Raw genomic sequence first — 14,884 nt, 5'->3', positions numbered from 1 at the left:
CCCAATCTGAACTACACAGCGAGACTCTGTCTCAAAAAACAAATAAATAAAATACCAACAGCTGGCAAAATCATTAAATTGCCCAAACAGGACTCAAACTTGCCATCCTCCTGTCTCTGCCTTGCAGGGTGCTGGGATCCCACGCATGTATCACCGAGGTCTAGAAAATGGGAAATGACTCAGAAGCTTAAACGAAGAAACATATGTGACTCTAGACTGTAGAGGACGGGCCCTGCAGTCCAGCGTGAGCTATTGTTACAGACTCACCCCCTGAGACTTTATCTCAGAATCAACGAATGACTATTTACAAATAAGGAAGGAAACTCAGGCCCTTGGAATCTGGCAGTCTTCCAAAAGGATTCAGCGTCCCCTAACAGCCACTCTTGATTCTTAGGGAAAACGCACAGGGAGGGCGGGCGCCACGTCGTGGGGGACGAATCACGGAACCCAGCCAGATCCTTCCACAGAGCATCGGGCAAGGTGACAGGGCCAAGGGCCCTTGCATGGGGCTTTCAGTGACCCCTGCCAGGCTCCGGAGTATCCGACAGGGGGCGCCCAAGGCCGCCGCAGCGGGCGCGCAAGCCCGGGTGAGAGGCGTGGCGGGTGTGACCTGCGGTGCGCCCTTCTGTGGTCGCTCTCCCCAGCGCCTCCTGCTACCCCCGCAGGAACCCTCGCGCCCTACGTGGCTAGTCGGGGCTGCGCACCCGGATCCCATGGCTGCACGTGGACAGGGGGCGCATATCCCGGCCACACCCCACGGCTTGGTTCCCAGGCCCTGCAGCGGGAGGGAAGAGGAGGGCAGGGCAAGGCGGGTGTTAGAGGGGGCATAGCAACTCTGGAAAATATGCAGGCCTGGCCCCCAGCCCGGGCCTGAGTCACCAGCCTCCGCTGCCTTGAGTCACGGACTCCACCCGCCCGAGCCAGCGGAGACGGGGGCCTGTACCCATTCCAGCCCCCCTTCTACACCCCCAAGACAACCTGACTGCAACCTGGAGAGAAGCCTGGGCTTTATTCGCTCAGTGGGGACACAATTCAGTTCTCGGGCCCCTCATGGGTGCGGATGGGGTCGCCGGTGGGTGAGGGAAGCCCGGCCCACAGCTGGAGGGGGCGTGGCCTCCAGGTGTTTATTCCTCCCCGCCTTCAGCTTGGGATCCCCCATCAGGGTGAGGCATTAATGTGGTGAAGGACTGAAAAGTGTGGGGGACAGTCCCGTCAGGGGGGTAGGGCTGTAGCACCAAGAACCTTCCCTCAGGACATCCCTGAAATCGAGATGGAGGAAATCCTGGCCCCCTTGTATCCAGTAGTGGTGCCTCTTTAGTGCTGGCAGAGGCGGGGCCACAACAGTCCTAGAATTGGGGCGCCTGCGGAGGAAAGGGAGGGGCCCCAGGGCAGGAAGGCCACTCCATGTAGGGCAGGTGGTGGACAGAAGTCCCTTCACGGGGCCATGATCCAGGAGGGACCTAGGTGGAAGGGGTTTTCCTGCCTGTTGCACAATCTTTATTAAAGAAATGGTGTGATCAGAATTTGCAGGCTTTCCCCAAAAAGGAGGGGTGGGGACTAAAGAGGGCTCCATCTGAGGAAGCAGGAGGTCAAGAGGCCCCAGTTGTCCCAAGACCTGAGGACAGGAGAGGATGGGAGGGTCTTTGCTGGCTGGGCAGGAGGAATGGGAGGTTTCAGCATGCTTTTGTGATCGGTGGGTTCCCTTTCCTGAGAATGGTAGCTCCATGTGGGCTGGGCAATGTAGTAGGTGCTCAATAAATATCTGAATGAATGATGTGTGGGCCGATGCCCAGGTGTTAGTGTCAGTGTGATGCATCTGAACATATGTATGTGGGGTGCAGTGCAGCCATTATGTGCCACGAGGTGTGAAAAAAGTGGCAGTGAGAAGCCTTGCCCTCCCCCTAGTCCCTACTAAATGCTTGGACCCAACTATCTGGCAGCAGGGAAGGAGGACTCTGTCCTCACAGCTGGGCAGGGTGGCGCATGTGGGTCAGAGCAGGGGTGCACGTGCAGCCAGAGGAGCCAGGGAGCCAAGGGAGGGCAAAGGAGAGCAGGGCCGGTAGGTAGCAGGCAGCGCTCACTCAGCAGAGCCTTTGTGGCGCCGCTTGGAGGGCGGCACGAGGCGGCGGGGCAGGTTGGTGGGCAGCCCATGGCCCTCGAGCTTGGCCTCGATGAGGTGGCTGGCCAGGGCGAACTCCTCGTCATCCAGCATGCCGTCGCGGTCCACGTCGCTCAGCTTCCAGATGCGCCCCAGCACAGAGTTGGGGAGCTTGGTGCCCACCATCCAGGTCTTGGCCTTGGAGCCACTCAGCTTGCCCTCGGCCGGCGCCAGGTTGTAGAAGATCTCGTCGTACTTGGACTTGTCCTTGGTCACCACCCACTCGGCCTCCTCATCGGACCCCTCCTCGCCATCCTCCAGCGCCTCATCTGGGCCCCGCTCCACAAAGGGCCCCATGTGGGTGCCCTCGAAGGCACCGCCCTGCACGCCCACCTCCGTGCTCTCCAGCTCCTCCTGCCGCAGCAGGGGCATGAGCTTGGCGATATCCTTCGTCAGCATCTCATCCAGGGCCTCCAGCAGTTTCGGCTTCAGGGAGTGGAATTTGGTGAAGTCATGGGCCATCAGCATCTCCTGTGGAGGGGGGCGGGGACAAAGGACGTCAGAGCGGCCCTGGCCATACCCAATCCACCATGTTCCCCAGCACTACAATCCTAGGTCTTCTGACTGTGCAAGAAGTTTCATCTCCCAATGTTGGTTTGTTCCTCAGTGTGGAATTCTCAGTTACCTTGGCACATGGCCACTTATGAAAAAGACTGCATGTCCCAGCACCCTTTGCAGCCAACTGGCCACGTGACCAGCTCCCAGCCAGTTGGATCTAAGTACAAGTTGCCCTGTGGAATTTTGAGAACTATTCAGTTCAAAATGGTAGCCATTGGCCAGATTTGGTTATTTTAATTAGTTAAAACTAAAGAAAAAGTTAGTTAAAACTCAGTGGCATAAGCATTCCCTGGCAAGCACAAGGTCGTGAGTTCATTCCCTGGTTCAAAAAAAGAAAAAAAAAAACCCTAAAGAAAAGTCTGTAGTTTGATGCTTTTGTGTGTGTGTGTTCCCCTCCTCTCTCTTTCACTGCAAATCAAACCCAGGGGTGCTATACCATTGAGCTGTATCCCAGCCCTTTTAAAAGTATTTTCAGGGGCTGGGGATTTAGCTCAGCGGCATAAGCACCTGCCTTGCAAGCAGGCAGTCAAGAGTTCGATCCCTGGTACTGATAAAAAAAGAAAAAGACAAAAAAAAAAAGTTTATTTTCAATTTGTTTTTCTTAGGCTCTCACTATGTAGTCCAGGCTGGCCTCGAACTTGTGACCCTCCTGCCTCAGCCTCCCAAGTAACTGGGATTAAAGGCATATACCACCATGCCTGGCTTTAATGCAGTTTGGTTTTTGTTTTGTTTGGTTTTGTTTTGTTTGTTTGTGCCAGGGATTGAACTCAAGATCCCATGCTTGCCAGACAGGCACTTACACTGCTGAGCTAAACCCCTCCTCGGCCTTTAATTCAGTCTTAATGTGGCCAGTGGCTATCATACTGAGCAGTCCAGTCTGGGACATTCCAATAATGGTAGAAAGTAGTATTGACTAGGACTGTTCTAGAAACAGTCCTTACAGAAACTATTCTCTTCCCTCTTGCTGACTGGAATGCAGACATAATGACTAAAGTTTCTGCAGCCATTTTGTACCATGAGAATTCTTGGGAGTGGAGGCCAGATATGCAGGAGAAATAAAACTAGTTCTTTGGCTCTATAAAGTACCAAATCAGCCCCAGGTCATGTTCTGGGCCTTTTATGAAGAAGGGAAAACAAAACTCTAAATTAAGCCACCATTATTGTGTGTCTTTTCTTCACTCCATTATCTTACCTCATAAAACCAAGTTCCCAAAGACCAACATTTGGAAGATGCTTTCCAGAACTTTCTCCCCACAATCCCCAGCCCCACTTTCTCCCCAGAGGTCAACAGAGGGTGACCTTCCTGTCACCCAGCCGCCCCTCCCACCAGCTCCAACCTGCATCTTCTGGCAGTCAGGAAAGTCACCGGGGGATATGTGGTGCTCCAGCTGGATCTTGGCGAAGATGACGGGCAGCTTGAGGATCAGCTGCTTCTTCTTGTTCTCCTTCCCGAACACAGAAGGCATCTCCTTCTTCAGGTAGCTGATGATGTATGCGTGAACCTGCAGAGGAGCAGCCCACCTAAACGGAGGAGGTCCCAGGGCTGGGTGGATCCTGGCGATCTTTCTTTTTCTTTATTTGGATTGAACTTGGCCTTGATGCTGAGCTCCATCTCCAGCTCCCCACCCTTTTTTTGGTTGGTCTTTTTGAGACAGGATATCACTATGCAGTTCGGGCTCATGTTGTAGCCCAGACTGGTCTCAAACTCTTAACGATCCGATCCTCCTGCCTCTGCCTCCTGAGAGCTGTTTTGAGACAGGGTTTCACTAACTCACCGAGTTGCCCGCCTGGGTTCAAATTTATAACCCTGCCTCAGCCTCCCCAGGGCTGGGATTACAGGTGTGTGCCTCCACGCCCAATTTGGGATCTGCAGGTCTATCCAATTATAGGTGAGGCTGCTGGGGGTGGGGTGGCTCCCTGTCTCCCCAGTGACTTCAGCCCCTATACTCTTTGGCTACCTCCACACTGTCCACTACGGCATACCACACTGCCCGTCAATGGGCTTGAGCCTTAGCTGAGTGCCTATTCACATTCCTCCCTGTAGCCTGGACTCACGTCCAGCCCAGTGCTGCGTCTCAGCTCCGCCACTCCTGAGGTAGTGCCACCCAGCCCTGCTGGCCCCGGGAATCAAGCAGCACTCTATCTTTATTTACTGTTGTTTGAGACAGGGTCTTGCTATGTCACTCAAGCTGGCCTTGAACTCATGGTGATCCTCCTGCTTCAGCTTCCTGCTTCAGCTAGTACTGTGGACATACACCACCACACTCAGCTCAGTAACTGCTAGTGGAAAGGGGTCCTGAGGCCCATAGGTCTGCGCATCACTGGCCTGCATGTCCTGCCTGGGTCCTTCAGATACAAATGACATCTCTCCCCCCTTCACTCCCATCCCTCACTGCCATCCACAGCTCTCCAGGACACTTACATCTCAACACCCCAGGGCCTTTGTACCTTCCACTTGCTCTGCCCAGAGTTCTTTCCTGGCCTCTGCAGACTTGACTCCCTCAAAGTCCTTTACACATCTTGTCCCACAGAGACTGTCCAGTGGGAACTAAGAGCCTGATCAACACTGTTGCTTTTAGTGTCCCCTTCACAGGGTGTCACAATCCACGGTTAATTTATTTGATCTGTTGCTTTAGTTCTGTTCCCCCCCCCCCATCAAATGTAGCTCCAGGGTATGAGGCCTGGTCCGTTTCCACTGTGCAGGCACCACATGCACAGAAAGAACTCCTGAGGAATGGGTGGCAGATGGGCAACAGACTTGGGAACCTTGGAGCCACAATCTCTCAAACCACAGAAACACTAGCAATGAAGGAGGCGAGCAGGGGGCTGGCATGGCCACCTTCAGGAGGCACAGTGACAACACATGTCAAATATAAAAACAAGAGGGTGTTGGGTGTGGTGGCACACACCTGTGACCCCAGCACCTGTGACTCTGGAGGCTGAGGCTGCAGGATCCCAGTGAGTTCAAGGCCAGCCCGGGCTACAAAGTGAGACTTTCTAAAAAAAAAAAAAAAATCGTAGGTTTAAGCCGGGAATGCTGATGCATGCCTGTCATCCCAGCATTATGTGACGCTGAGGTAGGAGGTAGGAGGATCAAAAGTTTGGAGCCCTGGGGCTGGGGATTTAGCTCAGCGGCATAAGCGCCTGCCTTACAAGCAGGCGGTCGTGAGTTCGATCCCTGGTACCGATAAAATAAAATAAAAAAAAAAATAGGGGTCAAAAGTTTGGAGCCCTGCCTGTGCAATTTTGAGATTTTGCAAGACCCTGGGTCAAAATAATAAAAACAGGGCTGAGAGTTTGGCTCAGTGTGAAGCCCTGCGTCCCGTCCCCAGCTCTGCAACAGCAATGATGGATTTAGAACATAACAGTTCCAGCGGCCTCCAGCTGTGTCCTCCAACCACCGGGGCACCTGGCTCAGGCCAGCGTGTTGCTGTCAGCGGGAACTAAGAGCCTTAGTTCCAATGGGGTAGGGGCGTGGCCAGGTTGGTGGGCAGGGCCTGGCAGCTGGCCAATGCGCGGAGGGGGCGGGGTCCACAGCAGCCGGAGCGGGCACCCGGGCTGATGGCTTTTCCAGGGAGGAAGCGGGGGAAGGTGCCAGGAAGAGATAAGGTGGGCGGCTGGCCGGGGCGTGGGGCGGCTCCGGGGTTTGTCCGGGTTTCCGGAGCCACCTCCTGCCTAGTGGGGACACCAGGTGTCCGGCCCCGCCGCGCCCCCTGTCCCGGTTCCCTGGCCTCCAACTCCCGCCCTGCTTCCCCCCAGGGACCTGGGGATCCAGGGCGAGGAAGCTAGAGAAAAGGAGCCCGGGCTGCAGAAGAGCTGGCGAAAGCGCAGGAGAGAGGAGGAGCCGGCGGGGGAGGGCGCGCGAGGCACCGCGGCCGAGCTCCCAGCCCCGTCCACACCGCTGGCGCGCGAGCAGGATTCCCGGGGGCGGAGGGGTTCTGACTCACCCTCTCCCCGGCCTAAACCAACATCTCAGCTCCGCCGCCGCCACCTATGGCTTTCTGGGCCCCCGCTCCACCCTGGCAGCCTCCCCGGTGCCTGCCCCGCTTGGCGTCTCCCTCCGAAGTCCCGACCGGACCCAGGCTGCTCCTGCAGCCTCCGCGCTGGTCTCCTCTGCCTTGAATACCCACTGGAGGAACCAGCCCTGCCGCTGCTCTGAAACCTGCAGTGGCTCCCTTGTGCCTGGCACAACCCTCAGAAGCCCAGCCTCAGCCGGGGTTGGCTGTGCTGGCTACACTTTTCTCCCTGGTGCCTCTCTTCCAGGAAGCCCTGCTCACCTCCCCTGGGTGATGTGACCCCCACCCTGACCACACAGGGCTGTACTGTCCTGGGGTGGTGGTGAAGCTCAGGGCTTGTCTAGTTTCTCAGTCGGTAAATATGTACTGAGCTCTGGTCTATCCAAGCTCTGGAACTCATCCTGGAGGACTTCCAAGGTCCCAGGCTCTGTGGAACTTAACAGGAGCTGAGGACGCAGATGCCAAACACAGACCTCGAAAGAATGGGTGGCACACGGTGGACCCACTGGCCCTGAAGGCAGAATTCCAGCAGGGTTAGGGCTACAGCAGGACCCACAAAAACAGCCCTTCTGGGAAGATGGCAGGTGATGAAGGCTGGACAAAGGTGTGGGGTGTGCCAGGTGGGAGGAGGAGCACAAAGAAAGAAGAGGTTTCCAAGCTCAGTGGCTTCAGTGCCTGCCTGATAAGCACAAGGTTGTGAGTTCAATCCTCGGTACCAAAAACAAAAAACAAACAAAAATGGATGATCTAGAAGAGGTTTCCAAGAGTGTGGACTGCAAGTGCAAAGGCCCTGGGGCAGGGGTAGGGTGCAGTGCAGGAGACTAGGAGATAAAGGCAGAGGAGACAGAGTGGGGCAAGCAGATGATCTGCAGGCCACCTGAAGATTCTGGCTTTTAGAGATGGGAGTCATGCTAGCTGTGGACAGAGGGAAGACAAGATATAGTCTGATCACAGGATGTGGTGGCACACTTGTAATACCAGCACTGGGGAGGCTGAGGCAGGAGGGTTGCTTGAGTTCGAGGACAACCTGCACTATATAGTGCATTGAATTCAAGGCCAGTCTAAACTGCATAGTGACTATCATCTCAAAAAACAGAAGCTACAGAGGACAGCAGAAACTATGCCATCCCCCACTCCCTCGGCAATGGCACTTGTTTGGGCTCACCCCCTAATCCCCAGGGTCCAGGCAGTGACTGCACTGCTTTGTCTCCCTGCCCCGCCACCTCCTCTCACCCTGGCCAGCCGTGCGCGCTTCACCAGGTCGTTTAGCTTGCGTAGCGCCGCGTGACGTGGCAGGCCCTGGATGTCGCGAAACAGATCCTGCTCCTCCAGCTCGAAGAGGTGCCGGTTGTCCGGCACGAGGAGCGGCTGAGACCAGAAGGAGCCGATGTAGACGCGCAGCACCTCGGGCGTGCCCACCACCTTGCCCAGCGCCCACATGAGCGCGCCATACACGCGCATCAGCTGCTGCGTCTCCACCATGTCGGCCTTGTTGAGCACCACGCGTATCTTGTCCTCGTAGCCGTGTAGGGCGCTGATGGCCTCGGAGAACTCATCCGAGATCTCCAGCTTGTGCGCATCGAAGAGCAGGATGATGAGGTCGACTCGCTCTGCGAACCAGCGCAGCACTGCTGGGAAGTCGTAGCCTGCGGGGCGCGGGGGTTGAGGCAGAAGTCAGACCTCTACCTCTTTTTTTAAAAAATCAGTACCAGGGATCGAAATCACCACTGCCTGCTTACAAGGCAGGAGGTTATGACGCTGAGCTAAATCCCCAGCCCCTTGACCTCTACCTTTAAGTGGCATGTATTTTTTTTGTACTAGGGATTGAACTGATGATCTCGTGCTTACCAGGCAAGCGCTTGAACTGCTGAGCTAAATCCCCAGCCCCTTCTCTTTGAACTGATACTGGACTGTGTGGATGTTCAGGTTGTTAACTATCCAAATCCTGTTCCATGCCAAATAGCTGAGGTCCTACCTGAGTCCCAGCATGCTGGGACTCTAGAGATCCCTGTACTTTTGCAGACTCCCAGCCCACTTCGGGCCTCCATGACCAGGCCCCTGAGGGCCAGCCTGAATGACACAGCAACACCCAGCTCAAAAAAAAAAAAAAAAAAAAAAAGGTAGAATCTAAAACAAAACCAAGCAAAGTTTGTGAGCCCAGAGAAGGGTGACTGAGAGCCCCTCTACCATGGTAGAGGGGTACACGGGGGTGTGAATTGTTTCTCTGCTCCATTAGCCCTGTGATTTCAGGCAAGTAAGCTATGAAGTCTCTGTGAACCTCTGTTTCCTCCTCTACAGACTGGAAATCATAATAGCACCTACCTCATATGGTGTCCGGGAGGATGAAAAGACTAGGAATGAGCTAATGGATGTAAAGTTTTAAACAATGGCAGGCCTCAAACTATACACTAATAAGTGAGTGAGTTTTATGACATGTAAATTATACCCAATAAACTTTTTAAAAAGTAAAAGCAGGTATGGTCGTGCATGCCTATAATCCCAGCACTCTGGAGGCTGATGTAGGATGGTCAACAGTTTCTGATCCTCTTACCCTGGCCTGGAGTTTAGTGACTTAGTGAGATCTTTTCTCAAAAAAAAGTGGGACTTAGGGGATGGAGCTCAACATGAAAGTCCTGGATTTAATCCCCAGAACTGCAAAATAAAAATAAAAACCAGACGGAGACCAGGTAGTAGGAGCACAGTAACTTAGTCACAAGTGTTAGTTCTGGACATGGCAGCCTCCTTGGGTATCTCTGGAACCTTCCCAAGCTGCCTGCTCTGGGGGAGGGAGAGGAACCCAGGCCAGCACCACCTCTGTCTCTATGGGGTCACAGTCCCCAGTGTGGCAGCACTTTTGTGACCCTATTTTCCAGACAAGGAAACTGAGGCACGAGAGATTAAGGGGTTTCTGAGAAACATACAGGCAGGAGGCAACAAGACAGGAGCCCATAGAACTCCAGGACGGGCTGGGGAGCCAGTGTGTCCCCGCCCTGGTCCTGCCCAGTCTCCTTGGGGATGTGTTAAGGTAGGCGGGGCATTTCTGGAGGAGGCGGGACCAGTTAACACGCAAGCACGGATTTGGAAAGTGTGTCTCACGGGAAAGAGGGGGGAGAGGTTGACTCAGTGTGAGAATAGGACGTGGTGGGGGCGGGGCCACAGAAAAATAAGCCCCGCCCCAGATCCCCGGGGCCCACTGTGCACCAACTTGGTTTCAAGGCTGTAACCCTTCTTACAGGCCAGGCTGTGAGCGTCACTGTTCTCATTCACAGAGAGCCAGGCACAGGGCAAAGGGTGCAATTTAAAGTAGCAGAGGACAAGGCAGGTGTGTGACTGCGCAAGCCTGTGATCCCAGCACTCAGGAGGCTGAAGCAGGAGGATCACCACAAATTCAGGCTGGCCTGGTGACACAGCATGGCTCTGCCTCAAGCAGAGCCCAGACTGGAAGCCGACTAGAGCCCCAGAGTCTCACCCCAGGGCACTCACAGATGTTAAAGCACACTCAGCTGGACACAATTAGAGCCACACATTATAAGATGCAAGCTTCCGGGCCACCCCTGCTCACCATCCACACACACACACACACACACACACACACACACACACGCTCACACACATACAACCACAAAGACCCCAGCACACACTTGGAGGTGCACTTGCACATCCACTGTCCTTCAGAGACACAGTTTACACTCCACACTGAGCCCCACACTCTCCTGGATCCAAAGGTACCCGCAGACATGATCACACAGTTGTACAATATACAATCCCACACATGGCTCACACTCACTTATGCACACGGGGCACCACTGTGCACCGAAACACAGTCTCACACGGTCCTTAGATACTCTCTTTCCACCAGACCTGATGGTGCACACCTGTAATCCCAGCACTCAGGAGGCCAAGGCTGGAGGATCACAACGAGTTACGAGGCCAGCCTACACTACATAGTGAGTTCAAGGACAGCTGGGACTATCAAGCAAGCCCCTGTCTCCAAAAAAAAATCCTCACTGTCCCTTCCAGTCCCACACAATCACACAAGGGCACACAGGCCACCCTCACATGCACACTCACGCCCACACTCCGCACCGTCCCAGACCCACACTGCTTCACCCAGTCATACAGAAGACGTTGCTTTAGACACATCTAAAGAAGACAAGCTCTTGGGCACACTTCACTATACGGCCAAGCACAGAGACTGTCACACATGGGCCCACAATACCCACCAGTCCTCCACAGTGCCCTAGTCACACAGTCACTGCACACACACACACACACACAGTGACACACAGGTCAACCCAGAGCCTTCTCTTCCTGTACCCTTCAGGCCAGGGAAGGAGACCTCGTCCTCTATTCCCTGCAGCCCTGGTGGAGACTTGGGGATGGGATCCCTGGCTGTCCCCTCCAGTCTGGGGTGGGAATTCCTCTCTGGCTGGCAGCGCGCCCTCAGCCTCCCTCCAACGGCTCCTGCAGTGGCCTCCTGCCTCTCTCTGGCTTCAGCTGCGCCACTGGACAGGGGCCAAGGACACGGAACCCTGGGTGTCCCCGCCCCACCCTGGCCTCCCTAGTCCCCTCTGCCCCACACTGCAGCCTCCTTTGCCCTGGTTCTTGGACTTCGAGGCCTAGAGAGAGTTGGGCAGATGCTGGGATGGGGGGGAAATCTGCGGGGCAGATGCTTAATGGGGCAGATGCTGGGTGCCATGGCAGGAAGGAGGCAGAGGCTCCCTCGAGGCTCTGCTGGAATTCACCCCTGCTGCTCCCCCTGCACAGCTGTTTATAAATTCCAGGCCCAGCCTTGGCCCCAGCCCAGGTCTCCCTCCCCACCCCTCCCAGTCCCATCTGCAGCCCAGGCCCAGCCCAGCTCTGACTCTCTTGGCCTCCAGTCACTCAGAATCCTGGCCTCGAGGCTGCTCCATCTCTTTGCCTCTCCCATCTCCGCCCCTGCTCCAGCGGGCCCAGGCATGTGCCCAGCGGCTCGCACACGTCCCCCAAATGCCTCCCATGGCACCCCGCACCCAGCACCCACATGGGACAATCACAGCCTCGCGCCTCCAACCCGGGGTCCTGATCCCCTCACTCACCACGGCTCACTCGTTGCTTGGCCCCCGACAGGATGCCAGGGGTGTCGATGATGCTGATGCTCTCCAGGACCTGGTTGGGGAGCTGGGCGCACATGAACCTGGGGGGCAGGAAGGTCAGGGCTCAACGTGCAGGCAGAAGCGAGGACAGGATGTGGGGCAGTGTGGACTCCACAGCAGAGGCCAGGTGCCCAGGAGGAGGGAAGAAGGCCTGCTCCGAGGGACAGCAGCCACCTCCTCCCTGTCCTCCCATGAGCAGCAGAGGGAAGTAGCTGCCCCCAGCCTCCCAGGCTGGCTGGCACGCACCTGTTGAGGAAGGTGTTCCCAAAGGGGTTGAGCTTTCGGAAGGGCTTGTCTGGGTCCACGACCAGGGCGTTGCCGGGCACAGTGCCCTCGGTGTCGCCATGCATGACAGCCACAAAGCAATCGGTGGTGGGCTCGGGCCCCACGCGGGAGCCGGGCACCTCCTGCTCCAGCAGGTACTGGATGAAACTGGTCTTGCCCGTGCTGTACTGGCCGGCCACCAGCACCATGGGCTTGCCGTCGAAGTCGGCATCCTCCAGGGCCGGCGAGTGGAAGGCACCGAAGCGGTAGTGCTCCTCCAGCGGCAGCAGCTTGCTGCGGTACAGCTCCTTGAGCTCCGAGGTCACCGTGTGGATGGCCTCGGGCTGCTGGCCCCGGGCCCCGCCCCGCTTCAGCCAGCTGAACATGGTGGCAGCACCGAGGGAGGCAAGTGGGGAGCTGCTGCCTGCGAGGGCCCTGGAGGGCGTGTCTTCGATAGGGTAGGCGGCCTGCAGAAGGCTGGGCGGGGCGGAGAGGAGCAGGAAGAGGGCGGTCAGGCGAGGCACAGAGGAGTGGCTGGGAAGGGAGCCGCTGGTGGGAGCCCAGGACAGGCATGGGAGAGCAAGCTGCCCGGAAGAATCCCATTTCTGAGTCTCTGTGCCACCTAGCACGTTTCCTGTCACTCTTTGATGCTGTAGACTCTGGGGCCACTTGCTCAGAGTTCCCTGTGAGATGGTGAGCAACAGGCAGCTGTGACACCAGGAAAATGCCAGGCATCAAGAAGCGGGCATGAAAAATTGGCCACAGGGTCAGTAAGCTTGGGGGTTTTTCTTTACTTTTTTTTTTTAATTTTGAGACATGATCTTCCTAAATTGCTAACATGCCCAGATTCTCCTGCCTCAGCCTCCTGGGTACTACAATTATAGGTGTGCACCACCATGCCCAGCTCAGGCTGACTATTGAGCCGCTACATAAAAGACAGGCAAGAGATGCAGCTCAGGCAGAAGGTGGTGAGTGCAAACGTCCCAGGGGAGGAGAGACCCCTGAGTACTGGGAGATGAGAAATACGTGGTGTTGGGGGGACTATGAGGAGGGGTGAGAAACGGAGCTGAAATGGCTGCTGCTCTTTCCATCTTCAACACCCTGTCAGACAGAACTGCTATTTTCCTCACTTTTTTCTTCTTTTTTTGAGACAAGATCTTGCTATGTTGTCCACACTGGCCTTGAACTCAAGGAGATCCTCCTGCCTCAGCCTCCTGAGTACCGAGATCACAGGCATGCATCCCCGCAGCCTGGCAAATCTTTTCAAAGAAGTAGGTCTTGGTCACCCTAGCGTCTAAACACCCCCCCCCCCGCCCCCGGGCAGAATCCAGGGCTTCTCGGAGAAAGTCGACTCCAGGGCTGGACAGGAGCAGAATGAGGGGGCCAGGATCAGAGTGGGACCCGCTAGAACCGCGGGGTATGTCTCGGGGACACAGGGTCTACCTTGAGTGTCCCACTAGCCAAGGCAGGGAAGTGTAAGCACCGAAGTAACTGGAAAGCCAGCCCGATAAAAATCTGTAAAATCACAAGGACACTTCAGGGGATGGGGAAGGGAAAAGAGTTGGCGAGGAGGGTGCGGCAGGCGCAGGGTTTGGGGTGTGCGCGGAGGTGGGTCCCGAGCTGACCCTGGCCCGGGGAGTCCCGGGGAAGTCTGTTGGGGCTGTGAGGTGGCGGGCGACCTACGGGGACAGAGCCAGAAGAGGGCGGCTTGGAGGATGGCGAGGGTCATGGGAGCCCGGAAAAATCCGGGCAAAAAGAAGCGTATGGGATGCGGACCCCGACGCCGTCGCAGAGGGAAGGGGGACACGGGTTTTCGGGGCGCGGGCTCGGGGACACTCACCGGGCTGGAGTCCGGTCTGAGGCGACGCGCGGCCCGTGCTCGGTCCTGTCCCGAGCAGTCTGTGCCGGGTGGGGCCGCCGGAGGAGGGGCGAGGGCGGGGGCGGGGCGCGGCCCCCCCAAACGGCGCCGGCCTCGCGCGCCCCCTGGCGGGCACGGACCAGGACGCCTTGGCGGGGCGCTCGGGCGCTGAGGCCCAGATTCGAATTCTACCCATGCCTGGGTGCCGGGCGCCTCGCAGTCCGCTGCCCTTCTAACAAGGGAACAGGAGTGGCAGCAGCTGTAATAACTCTAACCACTTTAAATCTCAAGTGAGTTCATGCAACTGCCGGCACTCTTCCGAGTCCCAGTTTCTCTCCTAGTATCTAGAGAAGCAGGCATCGCAGTTAAAGGAGAGCCGGTGATGGCGCCGGCCGGGGCGCTGCGCCCCCTGTAGTAGGTGCTTCATCTCCAGACCCCTGTATCCTGGGACTCAGAGTGTGCAAGCCCTTGGACGGAGACCTGCCCTGACACTGCTCACAGCCAGCCTCAGGGAAGCGACTTTGAACCCGTGCCTCAGTTTCCCCACTTATAATCCTTTATCTGGGCTTTGGGGTTCTTTGCTTCAATGCCCTTTTTTTGGAAAACCCCACCGCAGCCCTCGCTCCAGTTCTCCTCCTGGCTCGATCTCTCTCCTTGATACTTGTCACATTGTCCAGTCCACATCTGTGACTTTCAAGACAAGGTCTCACTGTGTACCCAAGCTGGCAAATATCTGTTCCCTGAGGCTGGAATTTTGGGTTTGTTTGGCTTTTATTTTAGAGGGATTTTTGTGGGTTTTTGTTTTGTTTGAGACAGGGTCTCACTGTGTAGCCCAGGCTGGCCCCGAACTTGTGGCAATCCTCCTGCCTCCACTGCCTGAGTACCGGGCTAACAG

General features: G+C 56.3%; 1 protein-coding gene across 1 annotated transcript; it reads right to left on the bottom strand.

Moving 5' to 3' along the window:
- Positions 1 to 990: 990 nt before the first annotated feature.
- Ehd2 (EH domain containing 2) lies at positions 991 to 14,053 on the bottom strand. Its single transcript, XM_003464612.4, has 6 exons — positions 13,972 to 14,053; positions 12,114 to 12,608; positions 11,811 to 11,908; positions 7,966 to 8,378; positions 4,054 to 4,218; positions 991 to 2,629 (listed from the first exon to the last, which is right to left on the bottom strand). Exons 2-6 carry the CDS (start codon positions 12,515 to 12,517, stop codon positions 2,078 to 2,080), a joined length of 1,632 nt encoding a protein of 543 aa, XP_003464660.1. The 5' UTR covers positions 12,518 to 12,608; positions 13,972 to 14,053; the 3' UTR covers positions 991 to 2,077.
- Positions 14,054 to 14,884: the final 831 nt, after the last annotated feature.

This window comes from Cavia porcellus, unplaced genomic scaffold (assembly GCF_034190915.1).
Source record: "Cavia porcellus strain 051 isolate PalLab524CR breed Dunkin Hartley unplaced genomic scaffold, mCavPor4.1 scaffold_7, whole genome shotgun sequence".
In the NCBI taxonomy this organism is placed as follows: domain Eukaryota; kingdom Metazoa; phylum Chordata; class Mammalia; order Rodentia; family Caviidae; genus Cavia; species Cavia porcellus.
The sequence above is the reverse complement of the archived record's forward strand: the minus strand, read 5'-3'. Positions and strand labels throughout refer to the sequence as shown.